General features: G+C 44.0%; 1 protein-coding gene across 3 annotated transcripts in view; it reads left to right on the top strand.

Moving 5' to 3' along the window:
* TP53INP2 (tumor protein p53 inducible nuclear protein 2) overlaps positions 1 to 24677 on the top strand; it is a 64608-nt gene extending 39931 nt beyond the window's left edge. The window contains exons 3-4 of one of the 3 annotated variants that reach the window (XM_069243807.1): positions 9097 to 9244; positions 21570 to 24677. In XM_069243807.1, the coding sequence (XP_069099908.1) occupies positions 9097 to 9244; positions 21570 to 21819 (398 nt within the window). In that variant the 3' untranslated portion in view covers positions 21820 to 24677. Of the gene's footprint in view, positions 1 to 8886; positions 9245 to 21569 lie in introns of all 3 variants that reach the window. The other 2 variants (XM_069243806.1, XM_069243808.1) reach the window with 2 other exon arrangements.
* The last annotated feature ends 758 nt before the right edge of the window (positions 24678 to 25435 follow it).

The raw sequence follows: 25435 nt of genomic DNA, 5'->3' as shown, positions 1-25435 counted from the left end.
GCATCTCCAATTAGATCCGTAAATGAGGGAAACCTTTCTCATTACCTGCATTTGCAGCTGCGGGCTACAAATATGTTTTCCGGCAGAGCAGACCCATGCGTCACAAAGCGAGTGTCTCGGGGTGATGGCGGACTGCCACGGCAAGCGGGCCTCACCACCTGCATGAAAGGCCGTTCACTCTCCGTTCCTCCATACCATTGGTTTTCCAGAACTGACAGGTGCTACGATAAAAAATCATGTCCTCTTTCCACCTGGTTAAGCTGCTTTCTAATCAGTGCAGCTAAGCTTTTTTTTTTTTTTTTTATAAAGCCTAATGCTGGCGTTTAGTCCATCCCAAGTGCTCAAAGTTTGGGCAGATAAGGTGACAGAGGGGGATTTCGAGTGATTTTACAGGGAAGCCCTGATAAGAACTTGGGCATTCTCGCTCTACACCCAGACAAAAACCTACCCTGCAACAGTGCTTAATTTGTGCTTGTTGTTTCCGGTGCTGAGCACCGGCACTTATTTTTGAGGGCCGGGGCTTATTCGTCTGCCCCAATGCATTTGCTGCGAGCAAAAGACATATATGGGAAAGATGGAGGAAGAGAAAAATAAAAAAGCGTAACAATGGGGGAAAGAAGACAGCTGCAAGAGTGATCTGAAGGGGCAGGGAGTGAGTGTAAATGGATTGAAGAGGCCATAGATGCCTTCAGGATTACACTGCCTCTGTATTCGGTGCTCGAACATTTAATTGCAGCAGTCGCGTGTTTAAGAGGAAGGCTTTGAGCACCAGCACGTTTTTATTTACAAATTAAGCACTGCCCTGCAGTCAGCAATTAGCTCGAGTTAACAAATACCAAGTAACAACATTTGGCAGGTTTTCTACTAGGCTACAATTTATCTATTGTTTGAAGAGGTGGCTGTCTGGGAGGCATAGTTGCTAAGAGGCTGCCTTTGTAACACCCTCAGCCAGTCTTACCTCTTTAGCAACTACTTTTTACGGTGCGGGTATTTATTACCGTTATTGAGTGTGGCGAGGGTCTCTGCTTCACGGAGGGTGACGAGGAAGGTGCTGCGGATAGCTTGGGGCTACTTAAGCAGCCATGGACGTGGTGCATATTGGTCTACCCATTGTTTTGCGCCTATGTTCGATGTTTCTGAAGAACCAACCTGCCCTCAAACACAGTAAGGGGAGGCCAAATGACTACGTATCTACTGGACGTCTTGTATTCGTGTCTTGGCGAGGTTTCCAGGGTTTCATACCGTATTAATTGATTAAGACTAAAGGAAGAGAATATGGCGTTAGGGCCAGAGATGCTGACTTTGATACTGGGGAATCAGTTTCGAGTCTCGGCCTCGGCTCACCATCCTGTGATTCTGGGCAAATCACTTAATCTCCCCCTGCCTATAAAAATGGATGTGTCCTAGTGTAATGTAACTTTTGCTCATGTGAAGCTCCCTTCGGGGTGAGTATGTGCTATGTCCAGCTGCAAAAAAAGTGCCAGAGTGCAGTGGTTTGTAATTGGAAAGTCAAGGAGTGGAAACCTATATTTTGGTGTCATTAAGCTATATGGCCTCCTTTTAGTACTGGTCAAGTGTTCACTACTGGGGGTTTCTTCTTCTTTCATCCATACCACACCCATACACGTACTCCCTTCCCTCCGCCCCCCGTCACTTTCACTGGCCCCTGCCTCAGCCTGTTAGAAGGTTAGTCTCCTGCGCAGTTATTTTTGTTGAACTAGTGTGGCTGCAGAGGGACCATTGTGAGGGCCATTGAATCGCACATGGCAACGAAGGGTGAGATAGAGTACAACAGCTCTTTTTCACTGAGGCTGAAAACATTCAGAAGCAATGTGCACGCGTGGGTCACTTCCCTTTATCAGTTGGATGGGAAATGTCTATTCTTGTATAGTATTCACAAGACATAGATTTTCGAGTAGGCTGCTCCCACTGAACTGTGATCGATGCAGTGACAATGAGAACAGTGGCATGTTTAAATTCTGTGAACTCTAATTATGATGAGGCTGCAAATTCAAGGCTGGTCTAAAGGAGTGTGCCACTAAGGGTCTCCATTGTCAACAGCGATAATGTCAGATAAGAGGATGGAGCAATGGATGTATTTGTCACAAGGTTGTGACACTAAGGGTTTCCAGTAACATTGAGGGCAGTGCAGCAGTCTGCAAGATCAGAGCTGTATTGGGTCAGGCACTCACTTGCATATTAAAGTCTTGCTTTATGTGCCCTTTCCGGCCTCCCAAAGCGTGCCCTGCTCATGTCCTTGCACAAATCTCTCTGTCATGTGATATCAGTGGTTGCCAGGCATGTCTGCTGTGGCTCCCTTTGTCTCGGATGGCAGCAAAGCTTCACAGCCATAATCCTGGTTTCCCAAATTATTTTTGAACTTGCCCTTAGTTTATACCCAATGGCAGTTTGCTTCTACCACTGCCTGACATTGGTTGAATCGTGGTTTAATTTGTTGCATCACTAATGCAGGAGAGCGAAACTAGCTCACCTTCCTTGCCACATAGTGAGTGTGGTGTAAAGTGCAGGCTCTAGAACCTACAGGCAAGCTTGGGAGCTCTGAAGAATTGCAGCAGGAAGCTTATATCTGGCAGCAGGGTGAAGCTGCCTTTTTCATGCAACACAGAGTGTGTGTAGCTAGGTCCATAATTCAAACTAATCTTCTCCATCTGGCTGTACTTCCTGTAAATTCTGATAATAGTATGCTTCCCCTGGAACTCGAACGAGAGGCATAGAAATATCCTCAAATATTCAAGGAGTCAATGATCTACTATTCTGACTCCAGTCTTAGAATATTCGCAGAACGTATATTTTCGGGAGCCATGCCATAATCTTGGGAAGTAGAAACCTGGAAAATAGATGCATGTTCTTGCACATGCCTGAAATGAATTTGTATGGCATCGTAGTCTGTAGGGAACGGAGTGATGTAAAACGTCAATGGAATGAACACTGGTACCTCATATTGCAATGGGTGGTGGGTTGGTGGCCGCAGAGCAGTGCCTTAGATATATTGCTTTTGATTCTTATTTCTATTGGCTAAAAAAAAATGACAGTCTGAAAGTCACTCTTGTGACTCAGGGCAAATGGTCAGCTGTTAGAAATTGGGTTTCTTGTTGGCCAGGGTATGCACCTAAGCCAGGCAGAACCCACCCACTCTAGTCGGGACGAGTGAGTTACACACCCAGGATAACCCCTGCTCACCCCCTTGGTAGCGTGGCACGAGCAGTCAGGCCTAACCCCGAGGCAATGTGTGAAGGGTTTGCAAAACACATACAGCACACGTGACTCAATAAATACACCACAAAGGGAACTCAACACCAAGTTATATAAAAATAAACTGAATTTTAGACAACACCATTAGACCAAACATAACATGTTAGTAATAGCCTACCACCCAAGCAGTTGTCAGAATATTACACAGTACTGTTACTCTGCAGGAACCAGCAGTAGTCACATATAACACCCATGGTACTCATTATTCTGCAACATAAGCAATAGTCAGGAAAACACTACCAAAATGCACATATTAGGGTAAAAATGCATATCACCTCAATTGCATAAAGTTATAGTGAATGCATTGCTTATAAAGAATTTGCCCTAGGGAACATACCATCATAAATGTCCATAAAAGGAACATCCATACATAATGGCAATCATAAGAAGGCGCATATCATCATAATGATGCCTGGGGGCAATAAATATATCATCTTACATGCCCAAAGTGGATAGAGGGGCTTACCGTCCAGCAAGAAACAGAGATGGGGGGGAGGGAATCCTCCCTGGCTCCCCGGTGCATGCTCAGAAAGCGGGCGAGCTCTCCACAAGCCTGCAGTGCCACTGGTCTTTACAGCAGTCTTGTTGTTGTTCCTGCAACAAAGGTGGTGCCTCTCCTCGGCTGGGGGGGGCTCTCAGCTGGCGTGGCGGGAGTGCAGTGATTTGCACTCTGCTCCTCCTGGAGCGTTTATGGAGCCCTTGGGCTCCGAATGGGGCCCAGCCATGCCCTTGGCCGGAGGGAACCCTCCATCAGCGGGTTCCTCTACGTAGCGATAGGCATGCTTACTAGATGATCCGCGCTATGGCGGTGAGACTACACTAAAGGAAGAGTCCGCTGGTGCTCCGGGGTTGCTCCTTATTGCGCGTGTCACCCCGGGGGTACTGGTAGATGTGCTGTTACCCCAAACTTCACCTTCTCATGCCCCGGGGCACCGGGAGATGCACGTTTCAGACACGCTCAGGGAATCCAGGCTGCAGCGGTGATTCTCCTTATTTGACCACAACATGGGAAGCGCTCGCAAAGCGCTTCAACCAGCAGCATTATCAGTGCTCTCAAGGCGCTGGATAAATAAAAGGGTGAGCTCTCTCCAGGCACTTTCGGGTGATAACACAAGGTGCTCAGAGGAATAAAGGCACCCCAGGCAATGTGCTCTTTTGCGCTGGAAAGGACGCAAGTGGAACACCGGGTGGCAGTGCCCAGCAACAGGCCAGCACAAGGAAGATGCAGTCAGTGGGAGTTCCTCTTAGCAACCCAGCAGGTCACAGGTCAGCACAGCAACATCAGTCCAAGGCAGTTTCTGGTGAGTCCCTCCAGCAGCATTCTGTGTCCAGTTACAAGAATGTTTCTTGTGTGTCTTTATGGGGAAAAACCCCTGTACTTATACTCAGTTTTGCAAAGCATTTTCAATGAGGGGGAGAGAAGGTTCCAACCAGTTACAACTGGTTTTAGGAACGTCCCCTTTCTCCTCCAGCACAGGCTCTAGACATCAGTTGGGGGTAAACAAGCCCTTTGTGTGAAGCCAGGGCACAGCCTTTACAGATGCAAGTGTGCCCCACCTCCCCTTCTCTCAGCCCAGGAAGAACCTTCAATATGAAGTTGCACCTCTGTGTACAGGCTGTCTGAAAAGTATGCACAAAGCTTAGCTGTCACTCTGCCCGGACGTGAATTGGAGTCAAGCTGCAAAACATTAGAGTCATAAGCACAGAGAAATGCTCACTTTATAGAAATGGGATTTCTATAATGGTAATAAAAAAATCCATCTTCACCAGTAAGCAGCATTTCTCACTACCATTACAACCATACCAAACATGCCTACACTACCCCTCATAAATCAGACAATACCCCCTAGACATAAAGCAGGGCATTTCTAATGCAATCCAATGAGAAGGCAGGACTCACAGCAGTGAGAAACCAAAATAGGCTGTTTGTCACTACCAGGGCAGGCCACGCTACCTGGCACATGTCCTGCCTTCTACATACATAGCACGCTGCCTATAGGGCTAGCTAGGGCCTACCTTAGGGGTGACTTACATGTAGTAAAAAGGGGGTCGTGGTCATGGCAAGTAAATTTAGATGCTAAGTCCCTGTGTCAGTAAACTGCGCATACAGGTGTTGCGCTAGCAGTGTTGAGACAGGTTTGAAAGGCTACTTCCTTGGGTAGCATTTTATTTATGGGCCCTGGGTATAGGAATACCACTGTACAAGGGACGTACAGGTAAATTAAATGTGCCAATCAGGTATAAGCCAATCATACCAAGTTTACAAGGGAGAGCACGTGAACTTTAGCACTGATTAGCAGTGATAAATTGACCAGAGACATAATGTCAGCCAAAAAGGGTCAGAAAATTAGGGTGAGAAGGCAAAATGTTTGGGGAATGAGCCTGTAGAAAGGGCCAGGTCTAACAACAGCTTAGCACCCAAACGAGAACAGCTGTGGAATTGACCCAAGCCAAACAAGAGATTGAGTTGTGCTGTTTCTGGGTGTTTGAAGGACTCTGCACCAAGCTTGTTTTTGGAGGAACTTAGGGATAGCCAAATGGGACATAATGAGAGCACCACGCGAAAACGTCTGTCTCAAAGCCCAGAAGTGTACAGGGTTACCCCCTGGGCCTGAAAGTTGAGCAGTGATGTTCTGTTAATTCGCACCCCCACTCCCAACCAGAAGAATGGGTAATTTCTTTAAATATACAACAGCTAATCATATGTTGGCCTTGAATTGCAGGCGCCGTCGACGTTTCCAAGAGCACAAAACGTTTCAGACTGTGTGCTAAACATAGCAGCCTCAGAGCGGCACTGCTGTCGATGTGGGGGGTTAGTAGTTATCTGAATATTATTAGCTAGAGCTGCAGGCCGAGAGGAGGTGACCGTTTATGAACTTAAATAAGCCGGCGTTGGTGGTGGCTTAAAATTTGCATTCCTGCCAAGACAAGAGAGCACATAGAGTTGGTCTTTAAGGATCAGAGTGATTCAGAAAGGGGTAAAATAGGAGGAGACTTTGATGTTTCACCTTTACAGCTTTCTACATTGAATCCCCACCCCTTTTAGGGCAAGCATTCCACTTGTTGTGTGGTGTAGACACAGGGTTAGTTGAGGCACAATTTGTTATCTTAGATTTGGGAGCCAATCTCGGCAGAGAAGGTTGTCTTTCCAATAAACGCACAACATTGGGTTGTGAAAATTCGCTGGCCAGTGTGTTGGTGCCTAAGCTGACACACTGACGGACAGCCAGGGTCACATCACTGATTGTTGCCGCTTGTTGGAAGACTTGTATCCAGTTCAAAGTGTGTTGGAAAGTACACACAAATTCTGTCTTTCAGCAGAATATCCTTGATGGATATGTCAAGTTCATGCAGTGTGTGACGGAGTGCTATAAACAGCTCTGTTGCTTGGTGCGGTGACAAATGTTTGTCCTGAAGGTATGTACAATGCTGCAGCAAAGCCAAATCCTTGCATTTGACGCAGCCCATGCCTAATGACAATTACTGGGGGAAATTTACAATCATGTTGCACTGGGTTAGTGTCATAAAAGTGACACCAGCACAAAATGTTTTTACCTAATTTACTTTCCAATGCAAAACGTTTGCGCTGAAAGTTACTCTAAACGTAACGCAAAGCAGCACAAAGCACTGCCTTGACTCACTTAGCGCCAAGGGGACATTACATGGGTGGTGCATGGGCATTTCCGTGCAAGCACCTATTCCTTTTGATAGAAAACCCTATCTTCAAAGAATAGTAGACATGGTTTTGTGCCAAAAATTAACACTATTTGAAAGAAGGCGTTTAAAGGAGAAATGCTTTAATTTCTCATTTCTTTTCCGACTTTGCATGCATGCAAAGTTGGAAAAGCACTCGTACAAAGTAGGAAACGTTTTAAAGTGTGTCTAAGCATTGTATTTTGTACTGGAAGGGTAGCCTTTTCAGTACAAAACATATTGGAGGCTTACGCACAAATCCTGGCACTATGGGGCAAAGGTGTGTGCTTGGTGCATGGCAGCTGAAATAAGTACCAGCCTAGGGAAAGGGGAGTAAAGTGCCATATCTTTGTAGATATGCTGCTCTTCTGCTTCCTTCCTGTCACAAAGCAGCACAACATTTTTGGATGCGGTGCTTCATTCCATGCCTTTTCTGTAACTCGGGGCCAAAGTTGTTTGATAGAATTATTAATACTGCACATCCCTGCATCTGCATCTCCTTCTGCCTGTGTTTCTTTATCCCAGAAGCAAGGGGTCTTTTCTTGGCCAAGTTTCCATATCTGCTTCCCTCTCATGTTGTCTATGTCTGTCCCTCTCCACACTATTCCGGTGCCTCAGTCTTCCAGGCCTGATGTCTGATTGCCATCTGCAGTTGTTTTCACCCTATCCCTGCAAAGATCTTCAGGGGATGAAAAAATAACTTGTTGGGGAGTATTTGGGAAGTCTGAGACAAAGGTGGGTTTTGCAAGAAACGACTACCCACTTTTAAAGCGTAGCACCCTATCCCAGTACCTTTCCAACACAGGGCCCTTTACCACACTGTTTCTGTCTCCTTGTGCCACAGTATGACACTGTTTGTCTTTCTGCCCCAGGTCATCATGACAATGTCTACCAGTCCGCATGTCTAAAATGTCTATTTGTCCTTGCATTTGGGTCTCGCTGTCCCAGTTTCCATGCCAGGTTCCTATTCCAATTTGTTTTTTGTTAAGAAGCCCTGCAGTGGGAATAACTAGCCGGAGGCAGGCGGGTTCACTAAATGACATATTAAGTAAGCAAACAGTTAGATAAAGGTGCATAAGACAACTCCGCCAGCAGCTAGATGAACATGCTTGGTCCGTGGGTAGCCTTAGGCAGATCTCAACTGTTGCATGTGGATTGCCAAGAATACAACCTGATGACCTCATAAGCAGTGCATGAGGAGGGAAACATCCTGCAAAGACACCACTCTAGACAGACTGGAATAAATCGCAGCAGCAACCCTAATGCACTCGAATAAAGTTGTAAGTGCTGGGTTAAATCTTTTGTGAACTGTATAACCTTATATACATAACTCAAGATTTCTATGGTACTTAGCTGGCCCTTTTCACTTTGTTCAGGATTCTGTGGTTCTCAGTACCTTATTATAAGATTCTGTATTATTCAGGGTTACAAGCACTGGAGAGGGTTTCAGTAGTATTTATTTGTGTGAGCTATTCAACATTGCTTGGTGTTTGTTTCGGCGTTACTTTTTGTCCTTACCAAACATTACTCAGGTTTTTCAGTTACACAAGGGTATCTCAAAGAAGCTTGCTAAAGGTATCCTAGTGAAGCTCACCCAGAGTTTCAGTGATACTAGGGTGTACTATTGTACCTGCTGGTATTTATTTAATGTTATCTTGCTGAAGTTCTGCATGCTATTGTTGTTTGACTTCAGTAAGCTAAAAATATACCACTTGGGGTGTCCTTATACTAATAATGCCCCTTTTCCCCCTCCCTCTTCCTATTTTTCCTCTCCCCGTACCCGCCACATTGTATACTGTATGTATGTGGGTGTATGTTTGCCTCTGCAAAATGTTTGTTCTCTCCTGCATGGCTTAATCATGTGTTTTTTTTGTTTTGTGGAGCTTCTCTTACCTTGTGAATGATGACATTCCCTTCCAGTTAGTTATGCTTCATCGTTAGTGGAAGAAGGAAGGGTGGGTGGGAGGTTGTCCGCATGTATTTCTCTTCCTCCACACGAGTCCCCTCCACCTCCTGCTTCTTTGCCCCACTCGCCCTGTGACTGTGGTGCTAGATCCATGCCCTCTCAGCCTGACCCTTGCTCGATGGACGAGAGTTGGTTTGTTACCCCTCCCCCCTGTTTTACTGCAGAAGGCCCCGGCCCAGTGAATGTGGAGAGCAGCCCGCTGGAGGACCTTCTGATCGAGCACCCCAGTATGTCCGTCTATGTCACCAGCAACAGCCTCGTTGTGGAAAGTGCAGTGGAGCCAGAGAGCCTGGAGGAACACAGCAGCGAGAGGTAAGATGCACTGTAGTACGCATGCTTGCAATTATTAACACAGTAATGCATTCATTGCCAAAGAAGAGAGCGTAGCCTTTTCACATCTAGATGTAACAAACTAGAAGGGGTAGAACTTCACAGCCTTTGGTGTCAGCCCAAAAATGAGACCTGGAATGAGTCCCTGGACACCCTCCACCTCACACCACTACCACGTAATTTATGGAGATTTAAAAAGGTAAAAGGCCTGGACAGTAATTGTGGCTTCGTACTCCCATGGTAAGAAGCACTCACTGCATAGTACAAAGAATTGGCGCACATGACTGGACAGATAGGGGACAGCCTGACAGTATATGCCTTCCATCAGATACTATGTTCTGTGTTTCTGGGTAACTTGATCCATTTCTGGGTGAGCAAGTACCCCTACTGCTGCTATGAAGGGCATCTGTGTTTATCCTATACAAAGGTAATCTTCATATATTTAGGGTTATATTATCAAAGTTTTGCGTCGCCTTTGCACCACGCAAGGTAGTGCAAGGGCGACGCAAACCCTAGAATGAAATTTACCAAACCACGCAAAGCCAGCATAAGTCACTGCCATGCATTACTTAGCCCAAGGAAGGAGGTGTTCCATGGGTGGAGCGTGGGTGTTTCCACACATTCCCAGATTGACCATGACTGGCAAACCAGGGAATGCGTCAAAATGCTACACCTTCCCAGCGGAAGTGTATTAGGGAGAATATCTTTATTTCTCCTTGCTTTTTTTCCTCTTTCTACGTGTGCTTCATTCAGCACATGTAGAAAGAGGAAAAAGCCTCAGAGGAGTGTTGTTGTGTACGAAAGTGTCCATTCCTGCACAAAACAATCCTGTTTGCAACACACACAGCCTTTCATCTGCACCGTAGTACAGGGGTGCCTGCGTTGGCGCTAAGCAGTAGTTTGTACGTCAACAGAGTCAGAGAGCAGGCGTGCACCATATCTTGATATCAATATGGTGCATTCCTGTCCCCTCCCTTTCACACAGTGCAACAAGTTGTCTTGCTGCATTACGTTGTGTGAAATGACAGACGTCTTTTAGTGTCTTAAATGTGGGGCTTTCCATCATATATGTTCCTAATTAAGATGTGTTTTTTATGTGGCCTTGCACATCCTCAGTGGGGAAGTGTGCAGCGTCCATTCTATGGGGGTTATTACAACTTTGGAGGAGGTGTTAATCCGTCCCAAAAGTGACGGTAAAGTGACGGATTTACCACCAGCCGTATTACGAGTCCATTATATCCTATGGAACTCGTAATACGGCTGGTGGTATATCCGTCACTTTTGGGACGGATTAACACATTCTCCAAAGTTGTAATAACCCCCTATGTCTGTAAACCTAGCCTGCACATCTTCATTAAATGACATGGACGTTAATACACTGTTGCGTTTTCCAGCATGCGTCTCCCATTGGTGTTTCACTTTATTTGGAGCCAAAAGCATGCATACCTTGTTATACTTTTTGTACATGGAAGAGAAGCGTATGCTTTATTGGCAGCAGATGTTTTCGTAACATATGTAGTTCAAGGACATAAGCATGAAATGAGGAAGTATGTAAAGGATAGAAATAAAATATAAATACAAGACAATCCACAAACCTAGTAACCAAGTCCACTGCTCTGTGTTCTTGCCTTCCTATGGCTTAAATTTTTCTTTAGTCGCATCTGTTTTTAGCAATGTTAATCACTGTTGATGATGTGTTGTCCGAGCTTTGTTAGTTATTGAACTGTGTCGTCCCTCCTCTTTGTGTGAGTGCATTGGACTTTACCTGCAACCAAAAAGTGAACACGATGGACTTCAAGCAGCGAGATTTTTCAAGACTTGCTAGTGTGATTTAGCAGGAGCTTAAGTATAGTACCCAAAATGTTTGATGGCATGTGTGGCTGTAGATTTACATACTTTGCATAAGTCCACCATCTAGTGTTGGGCCCGGAGTGTTACAAGTTGTTTTTCTTCGAAGAATCTTTTTGAGTCACAAGACCAAGTGACTCGCCCTCTCGGTGATAGTGCGCATTGGCATTGAGTCCTTTGTTAGATTGTTTTCTCTCCGCCGTAGGGTTTGGACGTATTTCCTCTCACTTCAGTGGATCTCAGTTCAGTATTTTTCAAACTTTATGTTCAATGGCATATGTAGCTGTAGATACACATGCTTTACATAAGTCCACCATCTAGTGTTGGGCTCGGATTGTTACAAGTTGTTTTTCTTCTAAGAAGGTTTTGAGTCACGATATCGAGTGACTCCTCTCAGAAATACTGCGCATGGGCGTTGAGTCCTTTTGTTAGATTGTTTTCTCTCTGCCGTCGGGACATACTCCATTTAAATTCTGCCCTAGATGTCACTCCAGGTTTCCTTACACGGATCAGCACTTGGTGTGTAATTTCTGTCTCTCCCCAGAACACAAAGAGGAGACCTGCGATGCCTGTAGGTCTTTTTGATCCATAAAGACCCTTCAGAACTAAAGAGTCCGTTGATTAGAAATGGCATCAGACAACCAACGATACCCCCGACATCTTCAGAGAAGAGCACGTACAGGAAGATGTCAGACACCAGGCTGCCCTTTCAAATCGAGACTCGGAGTCGGACTAAGATTCAAACATCGAGAGTCAATCCATTCCAGCGGCGCAGTACATGAGCACACCAGCACCATCTCACCATGTAAAGACATTCGGAAAGACTCCCAAATTGGTCATTGGTCCTTCACTGCCCTCGGGCCATGGTAGGATCTGAAAAATACATTTGGATATCCCACCCTCCGGTTCGGCACCAAAATGCCTTTGGCACTGACCAAAGAGACAACCACATCCCAGTCTGTTTCGGAACAGTTGAATCAACCACTTTGGCGCTGAGGAAACAGACATTGCTATCTACCTCGGATCCAACCCTTTTGGTTCAAAAAAACTATTCAGGACCGAGGATTTTGGAACCAAAAAGTATGGTGAGCAAAGATTTGACTTCTTCTGTAGAGCCTATTTTGGAAGTGATAGACACTATTCAGTGAAAAATTCACATGCAAAAGGGAACAGGAAGAATCATGGCTTCTCCTCTTCAATCAAAACTGTGCCTCCTCCTAAAAAAGTTTCCAAAGAAAAAGACAAGGCTCCAGAACAACCTCCTCCTTTGCCTCCTCACTCTCCAGTGCTTCCCTCTACTCCACCGCCACAATCGCCCAAATCCCTTTGTTCACCCACAATTTCCTCCACAAGCATCACCATCATCACCTCATAGAGATGATTTAGGTGATGTTCCACAAGATGTGGATCCGTGGGATCTATATGATCCAGATCCCATTCTCCCTAATGACCCTGATCTTTATCCAGCAAGGCCTTCTCCCCCGAGGATACAACTGCGTGCAACCAAATTATTGATTGCAAGGGCAAAAGCGTATCATAATGTGGAGATGCATTCAGACCCAATCAAAGAGGATTTCCTCTTTGTGTGTATTGGTTAGTATGTTAAAGAGTCTCAGTTTCTACCCATGCTACCAGGCATGCTCAGACATGCTACTAACATATTCAAAGAACCTGTTAGGGCAAGAATAATTACACCAAGAGTAGACCAGCAATATAACGCTGCACCCTCAGATCCAACTTTCATAGAAACACAACTACCACCAGACTCTATAGTGGTAAGTGCGTCACAAAAGCGTGCTGACAGTCAGTCCACAGGAGATGCTCATCCTCCAGACAAGGAGAACAAAAAACTGGACACAGTGGGCAAAAGTGTGGCTGCTCAAGCTGCAAATCATTGGAGGATTGCAAATTCTCAAGCAATTCTGGTGAGATATGACAGGGCCCACTGGGATGAAATGGAAGAGTTATTACAATATCTTCCACAGGAACACCAAAAAAGAGGATAGGAGATAGTTGCAGAAGGGCAAGCCATCTCCAGTAACTCATTCAGGTGTGCCATTGATGCGTCTGACACAGCGGCACGTGGTATGAACACCAGTGTTCTCATAAGAAGACTTCCCTGGTTGAAGTATTCAGGATTTAAGCCAGAAATACAACAGGCAATCCTGAACATGCCTTTTGACAAGGAACATTTATTTGACCCAGAGGTAGATATCACTATAGACCAATTAAAGAATGAATAAACTGTTCAAGCCATTAACTACACTCACCAGCGTTAATTTTTGTAGGCCACAATTTAGGGGTGGTTTCAAAACATCAGCTGCCGAATCTTCCACCTCACAAAATAAGCAAGGAACACATTTTTATAACAGGCTTCAGTGGCTCTTCTAGAGGTGCAGATAGTAGAGGGAGAGGTAAAACATCCACCTCTAGAGGATCTCACTCTAATGCAAAACAATGACTTTTTACAAATTCCCACAGTACATACATCGCCAGTGGGAGGAAGAATGGCAAAATTTTATCCTCAGTGGTCCAATATCACTACAGACCCATGGATTCAGTCAATTATCCAACATGGTTTTTGTCTAGAACTCATTTCCACTCCACCAAACATGCCTCCTTGTTTTCACAAACTCTCACACGATCATCTCATTCTCTTAAAAGAAGTACAGTCCCTTCTTCTCAAAGGGACTATAGAACCAGTTCCCCTATCACAACAGGGGTTAGGAGAATATTCACTATACTTCCTCATTACCAAAGAAAGACGGTTCCTTAAGAGAAATTCCCAATCTCAGGCCACTAAACCTATTTATACTTTCAGAGCATTTCGATATGGTCACTCTGCAAGATGTTATTCCTCTGTTACATCAAGGAGATTACATGACCACATTAGATCTCAAAGATGCTTATTTCCATACTCCCATATATCCGGCACACCGCAAATATCTACGATTTGTCATTGTGGTAAAACATTATCAATTCAAAGTACTACCTTTCGGGGTAACAACCACCTTAAGGATATTCACAAAATGATTAGCTGTAGTAGCTGCATTTATCAGAAGGCAACACATCCATGTTTTCCCATACTTGGACGATTGTCTCATAAAAGCCAATACCATTCAAACATGCCAGCAGTATACTCAGTGCATGGTTTATCTTCTACACACTTTGGGGTTTACAATAAACTATCTCATGTCCCATCCTCATCCTTCACAAATACAGCCTTATCTGTAAGCATTTCTGAATACTCATTCAGCACTGGCATATCCAAACCCAGTAAGGATTCAAGCTTTTCAAAATCTCCTTGCTTAATTATAGGAAAATCATCCCTACACAGTAAAAAATAGTGCTGCAACTACGGGGGCTGATGTCCTCGTGCATTGCCATAATTTCCCATGGAAACTACATATGTGCCCACTACAGCAGTAAGGGGGCACACATCTCAGTTATCCCTTCTAGCTCAGACAGTTTGGAAGTGGGTGATTCACAGTTACATTCAATCACATTTAATTACTAGCAGAATATCTCCCAGGAATGGACAATCAGTTTGCAGACCTATTAAGCTGGACACCGCAACAAGTCTACGAATGGGAGATTCACCCACGAGTTCTTCACCAATACCTTCGCCTTTGGGGAACACTAGAAATAGATCTCTTTGCAACTGTAGAAAACTCAAAATGCCAAAACTTTGTGTCCAGATACCCACACACTCAGTCTAAGAGCAATGCTCTCGGGTTTATTTTGATCAGGGATATATGCTTACGCTTGTCTGCCTCTCCCACTCATTCCCTTTCTAGTATGCAAATTCAAACAGACATCACTCACCATGATCCTTGTATCTCCCACATGGACACGCCAACTTTGATACACAACACTATTGGATCTGTCTGTGGTTTGCCATCACAGACTTTCCAACATACCAGACCTTTTCTCTCAAAGGAGAGGTCAAATAAGGCATCCAGACCCCAAAACACTCCATATTGCTATATGGCTCCTGAAGTCGTAGAGTTTGGATATTTACAACTTCCAACTGAATGTATGGACATTCTTAAAGAGACACGCACACCCACAACTAGACAGTGTTATGCTGTGAAATGGAAAAGTTTTGTACATTACTGTCAACCTAAACACATTGTCAACCTAAATGTAACTCAAATTGTCAGTACAAGACATTGTTTGTAATTTGCTACAATTGCAAAAGGCAAATTTAGTGTACTCCTCTATTAGACTTCATTTAGCAGCTATAGCTGCTTACCTCCAACACAGACAACATATTTCTTTGGTCAGAATTCCAGTTATTAAGGCATTTATGGAAGGAGGTGATAGTTATTCCACACAGGATTCCTCCAGCTCCAGTAGGGAACCTTAACTTTGTCCTTACTAGACTTATGGGTCCACAATTTGAACCCATGCATTCCTATCATTTGCAATTTTTTTCTTGGAAAGTTGCCTTTTTGGTAGTTATAACTTCACTGAGACGTGTAAGTGAAATACAAGCATTCACTTTAGAGGAACCTTTTTCCAAGTACATAAAGATAAAGTAGTTCTTAGGGCAATGCCCACATTTCTACCTAAAGTAGGTTCACCATTTCCCATTAATCATTTGAGTTACCTGTTTTTCCCACAGCCAGACTCAGTTGCTGAAAGAGCTCTGCATACACTAGGTGTTAAAAAAGCTCTTACGTATTACATTGACAGGACAAAACATTTTAGAAAATCAAAACAACTTGTAGCTTTTTCAATGCCTCACAGAAGTATTCCAGTTTCAAAGAATGGGTTAGCTAGATGGATAGACAAGTGTATTCAAACTTGTTATCTCAAAGCTAAAAGACAATTACCAAAAACTCCTAAAGCACACCCTACCAGGAAAAAAGGTGCTTCGATGGCCATTTTAGGAAACATTTCAATAGCAGATATCTGTAAAGCTATCTGTGATAGCTTGGTCTACACCACACACATTTACTAAACATTACTGTGTAGATGTTTTAGCTCACCAACAGGCAAATGTTGGTGTGGCAGTCCTCTGGACACTTTCAGGCTACTCCAACTCCTACAGGCAAGCCACCGCTTATTGGTAGGGAACTGCATTATAGTCTATGCAAAGCATGTGTATCTACAGCCTCACATGCCATTGAACAGAAAATGTTACTTACCCAGTAGACCTCTGTTCGTGGCATGTACTGGGTAAGTAACATTTTCCTTACTCCTCTCCTTTTAGGCTGCCTGAGTTTAGGACGTTTGAAGCTTTGAATTCCAGTATGCTGAATATGAATTGTTGTACAAATGCACCATTTATGTTGAAAATTGCCTTTTTTTTCTTTTTTCTTTTAAAGAAAGGTAGGAGCGGTTCAGAAGGCCAGTGCCTTTCAAATTGCAAGCCATATTAATTTTCTAGAGGCCATTAGTAATCCCAGGTAAACCCTATGAGCCAGTCTGTCCTGTTACAAGAAGGTGATTGATTCCAATGGTTGTGTGTGAGTGGAGCAGCAGGGTAGCTCCCACAGCAATGTCCAGATACTGCTTCTCGCCTCTCCTGCCCATTGCAGATGTTGCACTCTGGACATCAAAGGAGTATTTCCAAAGTATATTGCATAACTAGTATGATATGCAGTAATATCGCCCACACTGTACCACTATATCGCCATAGCATGAGATGGTCAGTTAAATGTAGGTCAATATGTAGTTAAGGTAACAGAATTAGGCCTATGACAAATGTATTCATTTAGAATTAGGAGACAGAGTAAGGCTATTTAACAAATTGTGAAGTAAAATATAAAATTACACATTTCCAATCATTGAAAGTAGAGGGCACATATACTTATAGGTTTATGGTTTAGAAATATATAGTAATAGATCCCCTAAAAAAAGGCTAAGGGCACCATATTAAAAATATAATAAATTAAATGAAGGATAATGTTGTAAAAACTACCTTAGCTTAAAAGAAAGGGACGATATGAAGGATAACAAAATATTGGTAGAAGAACTTACCTGAACAATATAGTGGTGATTAGTATAAAGAGTAGGACTGGGCAGAGTTCGTTGAGTTCTGATATGCGGAACTCTGCGAAGTGCAAAAAAACTCAGCGAGCGGCAGAGTTTGGGTAAGTTGCGATGTTCACACTGATTTTCAGCACCAGAAGTTTCTGCCATGCTGTAAAATCCATGTGAAAGGCATTACGGGGAGTGCCAAAGGGCCCCAACTTCTTTCTGCCACTTGAGTAGATTTTCTACTCAAGCGGCAGCTTCTTCAAAGCGAGTGGCAGCTTTGTCAGCGTGGGCGCTCACGAACTGCCTCAACTGCCCACGTTCAGAAATCTTGCTCACGCTGGCCAACATAGCAATTTCACTCACTCGCGCTCACCAACTTAACGTTGGCGAGCCGCGCAAAAGAAAAAAACTCAACTCCGCGTCACTTTTTGGGGTTTTTCAGAACTCCGCATGGAGTGGGCAAAACTCTGCAGGTGGAGCAAAATTCTTCACCCACCCCTGATAAAGGGGCGAAGTTATGAAGGTATATTTACACTCCTACGCAACAAGAGAAATAGATTCGGAAATATCAAAAATATAGTTCGGAAAATCAAAGACATATTAAGATGTCTGAAAGAAACAATAGTTGAAACCAACAAAAATGATCTTATTGTAAGTATTTTTTGCTCTCTACTTGTTTAATAGAAAACCACACGTTTTCAGTGTAACTGGTCTAAATTCTGTTACACAAGCACCACAATATTTCCTGAACCGTAGTTACTAATCTGTGATAGCTCAAGCGGTTTTCGGGATTTTATGTCTATCATCAGGGGCGAATGGACCACATCATAAAATCCACAGGCTGTTTTCAACGTCCTTTATAAAAACAGTTTCTGGCCACATGGTGACAGAACATACAAGCATGTAAATCTATGAATTCCCCAAAGCTGCAGAACTCGTGTTACTGGAATGCAGCACATTCACAACAACCCTGATATCTCTGTCCCAGTGGTTAATAAGTACAATAAACAAATGTATGCCAGTGCCTAAAACTTTTTAGGAGGCTAACGCCTGCTATCACCACTGGCACTGTTCACTTCCACCATTGTGATAGCCAGCGCTTAGTTTTTTTTCTTTTTTTTTAATAACCAACAAAAAATGTGGCGAGCCTAAAATGTATCCTCATGTGCAACCACCATTTTTACTTCGACAACTGGGATGTGTCAGCAGTCACTTTGATGTGGAGTCACTCACTCAGCACTGCTGTGACAGCACTCACTGTGCTCTTCTGTGACAGAAGGCAGTTGGAAGGGAACACACTATCAGCGTCTAAGCCAACCTCGTTTAGCTCCAGTATTTCACTGTCTCCTCATGGTGTTACTTCTTTTGGTCTGTAAATGGTAATCTCGTTTCAGAGGATAGAACGTGTGTCAGCCCCAAACAAATTACTGACATTGGCAGATGCATGGACAAGCCAGTTCTCGCTAAAGATGGACTTTCTATGAAGGTGGTCCGAGATGGAGAATGCAGGTAGGACAGAGATCAGTTACAGGGACAGAACAGAGACACGACTGGTGGGCAGAAAAGAGATGCATAGTATGGGTAGAGCAGAGATACAGCGTGCGATCTAGGCCACTATTTGGCGAGGCAATCTTTGCTAGTAATATTGCTACTTTGTGGCAGGGTTGAAGGCTCAGGTGCAGGAAAGAAGCTGGTGCAGGCACTAGGGGGCATACAGGCACAGTATTAGCAGACACAACAGGTTCTGCAAGGCAGACGTAGTGCCCCCTGGTGGCTCAGGATTTTGTGCCAATAAGTATAGGGTTTGTGGGATTTGTAGGCAGCTGCTGTGATGAAGTAAGTGGTTATTCCTGTAAAAGATAGAATAGGCGCTCAGTATCTAGAGACCTGCAGAGGGTACCAAAGACCATGGGTGGGTGGAATATTCTGTTCCAACTGTGGAATTGGCGACTCTGCGTTACTCTTGTCGTGTGGTGTTCTGGCCAAATTCCACCAATCGCCACTTGGTGGATTTTTTTGAAGCATTAGGCTCCAGAATAGTAAATTAGCAAGCGAGATTTGGCATCCCGTAGTGCAAATTCCGGTCTCCAGGAGGACATCTGGCGAGAATTTTCTAACGAGAGCCAAGAGCTGCCAACTGAGTCAAATCTACTTGAGCAGCAGAAAATCAACTCTAGTATCTGCGCCCTCTGGTACACAGTGTAGTGCAGTTGGGTCAGATTTTTCAGCGCGGAATGCGCTCCTGTCACTAAATTACAGCACGAGCAGCATGACGTGCCTTCTTTCACCCATTGGCTGAACTCATCAAAATCTCGCTGAGTTTTTATGTAACTCCGTGGAATTCAACAAAGTCAAATTCTGCGAGTTCCACCCACGCCTATCAAAGACCTGATTATTTCTGAGGGTTGTAGCACCCACAGACCTTATAAGTAGCACTGGACAACTAGCCTTTAATGTAGAACCCCATTCAGAGTACGGTGTGTGGTTAATGGACAGCAAGCAGTTGGTTCTCTATTGCTGCGCAGTTATTAGTGGCTTACAATAAGCAACTTACGGTGCCCAATGAACAATGTACAGAAACTGGTTTGGGTGCAAAGTGAGAAATTAGTAATACGCAGTAAGCAGTACATGGTGATTACTGTACCATAAGAAGTGTGCAGAAACAAAAGATGACCAATCATGTGATGGTGCGAGTTTTACAGTGTGCAGCTTGCAGTGTACATTGAGCATTGTAATCCAGTAGGTGCACTTAAGTTAATGTAAACTGATCAGTGATTGATGCCTGGTGCTTACCAAGCATGTTCTGTTGTAGAGTAACTAATAAGCAGTGTGTACTGAGTGATGAGCCACTGAGCAGACTTCACAGCCCCGAAAGTGGGCAACCCAACACATTAACTGGTAGAGCCAATCCAGGGGTCTAGATTGACTCTAAGAGCCAGTGCACGAGCCAAGCCCTAAAAATAATTGGCTTGTAAATCATGCAACAAACATCTTGTAGGAATATGAAGAAATCTCTTTTAAAAAAAAAATTGTTTAACGTGCAGAAGCACTTCACCTTAGTACATCAGATGTTATCACTGCATTGAGAGGTAAATGTTAAAAGTGATCATTTTTAACATGAACTTGTACACATTCATGCCCCTCACCACTCATACATAGGGCAGTGCCATTAGTGAACTAGGAGGTAAGTCAGTTGTCATGTGTACTGTATATGTGTACTAGACTCTTATGATGCCTGGAACACAATTCGATTTCATTAAACCAAACGTGATTTTTGTACATTGCACATCTTCAGGTCCATTATTTGAAGGTGCTTGCATGTGTGATCAGGACAAAGGAGGCTCAGTGTAATAAAACATTTGCCTGTGATCATTCAATGTAATCAAGTGAGGAAGCCAGGCTTAAGTTGTTTTGGTTCCAGGATACAGGTTTAGTTTCATGTTATCCAATTCAGCCACTAGATAGCTTTGTTTTGCTCCCCTTTTTAATATCAAGGAAAGGTTTCTGAATTATTTTGTATTCATAGAGCATAAGCTTCGAATGTGTTGGCAGGTTGAAATCACATGAAAGCCTGGCTGATTTTGGGCTTGAGGTTGCAAGAGGACCTTGAGCTGAGCTACAGACAGGCCTGTAGCTAAAGCCTTAAATGTTTTGCCTATCTGTACAGAGCATTGAGCGTTATGCATTTTGTTTTGCCGAACCCACCACCATCCCTGCTTTCTTCTCAGCTGGCTTAAAAACACTTTTGTGCTGTTTATGTTTTTTTTTTTAGATAACAATCTAACTCTGATTGGTAACTAAAAGGGGAAAAAAGCACATGTGCCATTTTGTAGGCACATGCATGTGTGGTGCATCCCCCTACGGAATGACACAGGCGTCACATCAGAGGCATTTTTGTGTGTGGTGGGGGGGGGGCTTAACTTTAGAGACAGCACAGCTTTGTGCATACTGTGCAGCATGGCTAGAAACCTTTGGCAAAGCCAATAGATCACACAAGCGAGAGACCGTTTGGATTTGCCAATGCTTGTTTGCATGGAGACTCCCTGGTGCCTCGTTGTCAGATGCTTAACCCCAAAACAGAAGCTTTGACAGTGCAACGAGTGCAGCAGCCACCACTGTTGGGTGGCAAATGAATGTAGCTGGAGCAGCTCAGCGGACCGATGAGTCATGGATGCCTATGCCTAGTTACACAGGTAGTCTTCATAATTTCAGAATCAGGCCACCTGCTGTGGGAGGGAGCAAAATAATGTAACCCTTGTCCCCTGAAATGAATGCAGATAGTGACCACCGGCACAATTTAAGTACTGGCGTCCTCATATGCTAACTGCTGCACAGTCTGACCCGTCTGCTCTCAGAAAAAAACATGTTTCCCCTCTATTCCCGCTGAAATCACAGTTCAAGTCTTACTCTCGCAGCCTCCTTACATTGTAGTCCTAACTAGTAGTCTTGTTTTGCTTTGTGAATTTTCCAGGCATACCTCCAGGAGCCGGGTGGAGCGCCGTGCTACCCACCACCCCACATCTATTGCCACCAAAGCTGCCATCCTCGAAAAGGTGAGCCAGGTCTGTCGGATCCAGAGGGCAAAGGAACGAGTGGAACGACACAAGCTGAGCCGCAAGGCCATGCAGCGACAGAATCTCACCAGGGAAGTGCATCAGCGACGGGCAAAGCATCTCAGCAACTTTGTCTACCAGCCCAGCCAGCGCGTCTACAACTACTAGTCCTGCTTCATGGAGTTTACAAAAGAGGCATTAGCCACATTTGGAGCACCACTGCGCGCCCCTCTAGGGGTAGTTTTCCTCCTGGTGCTTCTTTAGTCTCTTCCCCCTAGTCATTTCCCTTTCTGAGAACACCCCTTTTTTGTTTTCATGTATTTGTAAAAACAGCTGTGCTGGGCGCGGAAAATGGTGCTTTTATGGTCTCAGATAGCGGCCCATCAACATTAGGCCTCCCTGTTTTGACTCTTTATAACTTTTCACTCTTGTTTTTAACACACTTGCTCAGGTCTGCAGTCGGGGCTTCGCTGGGAAATGTAGGTAACTGAACCCACAACCTGCTTTATGATGTTCTCTGTTCGAAACTCCAAAACAGGCTACGGAGCCAGCTGCAGTGTTGAAGGTCATGTGTTCTCCATCTCAGTCCACTACTGGTTCTAAAAATCTACTTCCCGTCCATTCTGTTAACTTTTGTTCTAATTTCAAGTCCCATTATCCATTCGAGTTGGATCTGAACCTCAGAAGGGACCTGTAGTGTGGCATGCTCGGCAGTATGGTGAGATGGCTGAATCTATGGCAAGTTCTGTTTGCAAAACAATACCCCATTGGTTCTCCCCCTTATTAGTTCAATTGGAATATTAGAGCAGTTTTATCCCCAGAGCTGCCTTATGGAACATCATGGACAGTACATCTGTGAAATCACAATAACACCTAGAGAGAGGTTCAGTCTCTGGTGAAGGAACACCTATTTAGATCAATGATCCCACTAGACTGACTGTTTAAGTACTAATAATAATGACACATCTTTTAAACACTCCCAGGCTGTCTGAATTATATACAAAGTTTATAACCTAATTATTATTCATTACCAGTTCTCATTTGATCAACCTCAAAAGGATGAAATGCTGAGTCAGTCCTGATGTGATTCTGTGATTGCGCACATTTTTCCAACAGAACCATTAACCCAGAACCTATCTGACCAGTAGGATCATAAGTCCTGTCGAACACTGAATTCAGAATAGAATAATCAGACTGGCCATTCTACAGGCAGACAAATGAGGCAAGGGTCTTTGCTTGTTTTTTTTTTTGCGAACACAAGGGTAGCCACAGCCTGTCATATCACAAGACTTACAGATTGAAGTGGCCCATTTTATGCCCAAAAGGTGTTTCTTGACAAAATATTAGAGTATCTTTTAGCAGAGTCAGTCACTTACTTTACATAAATCTTCAGGTATGTGGTGGTGGGAGGTTTAGCTTGTCATACAATATAAGCAATAGATTATCCATCCACACACATCTGGCTAACGGTAGGGTAGCCCACGTGCTTGGTTGTAGGCTTCCAGGGAAGCAGCAGTACTCTCTGGAACTATTGAAAGGGCACCGTGATTCCCAGTAAGGGTGGTCCATACAGATGTTATTTTGTATTTTTATAATTAGAGTTACCCACACTATGAATGCTGAACTACGATTACCAGATTCCTGTACTAGATGAACTGTTTACACCAGATGTAGCACCCGTTGTTATCTCTCTGACTTTCTAGATTTTGAGAGGTACATTTATCAATATATCTTGCAGCACAGTAAGTGACCTTGCTGCGCTGTGTGATACGGAAAGGACAGGAATACATCATAGGTAACATTGTACGGCGCATTCCTGTCATTTCCCAACACTGACGCACAATATGCTGCCTTGCGCCAACTCAGGCACCCTTACATCATGGTGCAAGGGTGCCTGCGTTGTGAGCAGGATTGTTTTTGTGGAGAAAGGGACACCTTGCTGCACAAAAACAATCCCCTGAGGCATATTTATTTTTATATGTGTGCTGCAAAATGCAAAGTGGAAGTAATGTGGAGAAATAAAAATATTTCACCTCCTTACGCCTAACCTGGCGAGGCTTAGGTTTTTGACTCATTCTCATATCTACCAGTAATAGTAAATCTGGGAATGCGCCAAAATCCATGGGTGGATGCATGGGAACACCCATTCTGCACCAATGGGACGCCTTCCCAGAGTAACACAATGCAGCGATTTGCGCTGCATTGCGTTACTCCAGATTTATCAGATAAATCTGCCTTAAGAGTTGTGTCATGGTGCAAGAGTGATACAACTCTTTGGTAAATATGGTCCTGAATGTCTATATTCCCGTGGCTTTCTTGGCTTTATGGCTTGAATCAGTTGTTCCTTTCTTGATTTGTATGTGGATCAAAGAATAACTGCAAGTAGTGTTTGGTCTTACTGCAGACTATTTTTATGTCCTCCTATGAAGCCAGCCCCTACGAGCCTGCAAACAGCCATCACCCTTCACAGGGGAGAAGAAAGCACAGCCCTGTCTAGTATCGAACAGTCAGAAGGCAGTCCAATTAGGGGCTTTTAGATGTGCACTTGCTTCACGTCTGAAATTACAGAGGTAATAATAGAAAAAGAGATGGGGTGCCAGTTTCACATGTTGGGCAGGGGGGATGGGTCCCTTTCAGATGTATGTGTAGCACTGCGAATCGAGAACAGGCCAATGACCGTACATCTTATCATGAGCCCCCACGGACGGCATGCATCCTCATATCCAGTACCCCCTCCTACAGTCAAAGTACCACGTTCATTTCCGAGTTGAAGAACTCCTGGGGAGACGTCTCTGCTGAGTAACATAATGCTCCTGTCATCGGAATGTCAAGTGAAAACCCAGTCCAAGTACCCTGCCTCCCCGCTACCACCCACAGACGGGTGTACCCACTCTTGCCTGTGTGGTGATCTCCCACACCAACATTATCAGCTTGGCTATTTTAATTTATTTATTAGAGATTAATCATTTTTGAACATAGCAACTTCAGCTGTTTTTATTTATATGTAATAAAGTATATTTATTGCCAAAAATAATTTACGTGAGGTACGGTTTTAATGACGAAAAGCAGTAGTGTGAAGGAAAGTGATGTAGTGGAGACTGTGGAGAAGAAAACAAGCACATGTCTAGTGTTTCAAACCTGTCTCTTGCAATCCAATTCATCTATTTTGTTTTTTTGGGCAGCATTTTTAGCTTGATATCGCCCACCTTTAATCATCCCAGGAAGTTTTGATTCTCAGCTTTCAATTTATGTGCGGTGTTAGGGGGACCATTGAAATGTCCAGACCTGCTTTGGAAGAGGATTGGCAATTAAGCAGAAGGCATACGTATGTAGTAGATGGTGGGTGATGAACGTGTAGAAGGAGGAACGATGTTGAAGGAAAGGTGGGAACTTGAATTGGCTGAAAAGGAAGAGAATTCAAAACACAATGTGCACAAGGTGGTGTTATAGACAGGAAGTTGCACGGCACTTGCGCTTACTCTGGGAAGCTCTGGCCTGCATTAGAAGCAAGCAGTAATTGTTCACACTCTCTGTAGCCTACTGCCCATCTCAAGTGGCATCCCAGTGGCATCCTGGATGAACATTCTTGAAACGAAACATTCAAAAATATAGTTAGGGATCTTTCATCTACAGCTTAATAATCCTGGAAGGTGACATATTTTGTGTGTCATGCGTATTTCTAAAAGGTCTTTGATGTTTTCGAACTGGACAATGCCCTTGTTGGTCTTGCAGCACTCAGAGGTAGGGCAACAGAGCATCACATGGAATTTAGTACAAACCTGAA

Source organism: Pleurodeles waltl, chromosome 7, assembly GCF_031143425.1.
Source record: "Pleurodeles waltl isolate 20211129_DDA chromosome 7, aPleWal1.hap1.20221129, whole genome shotgun sequence".
In the NCBI taxonomy this organism is placed as follows: Eukaryota; Metazoa; Chordata; class Amphibia; order Caudata; family Salamandridae; genus Pleurodeles; species Pleurodeles waltl.
The sequence above is the reverse complement of the archived record's forward strand: the minus strand, read 5'-3'. Positions and strand labels throughout refer to the sequence as shown.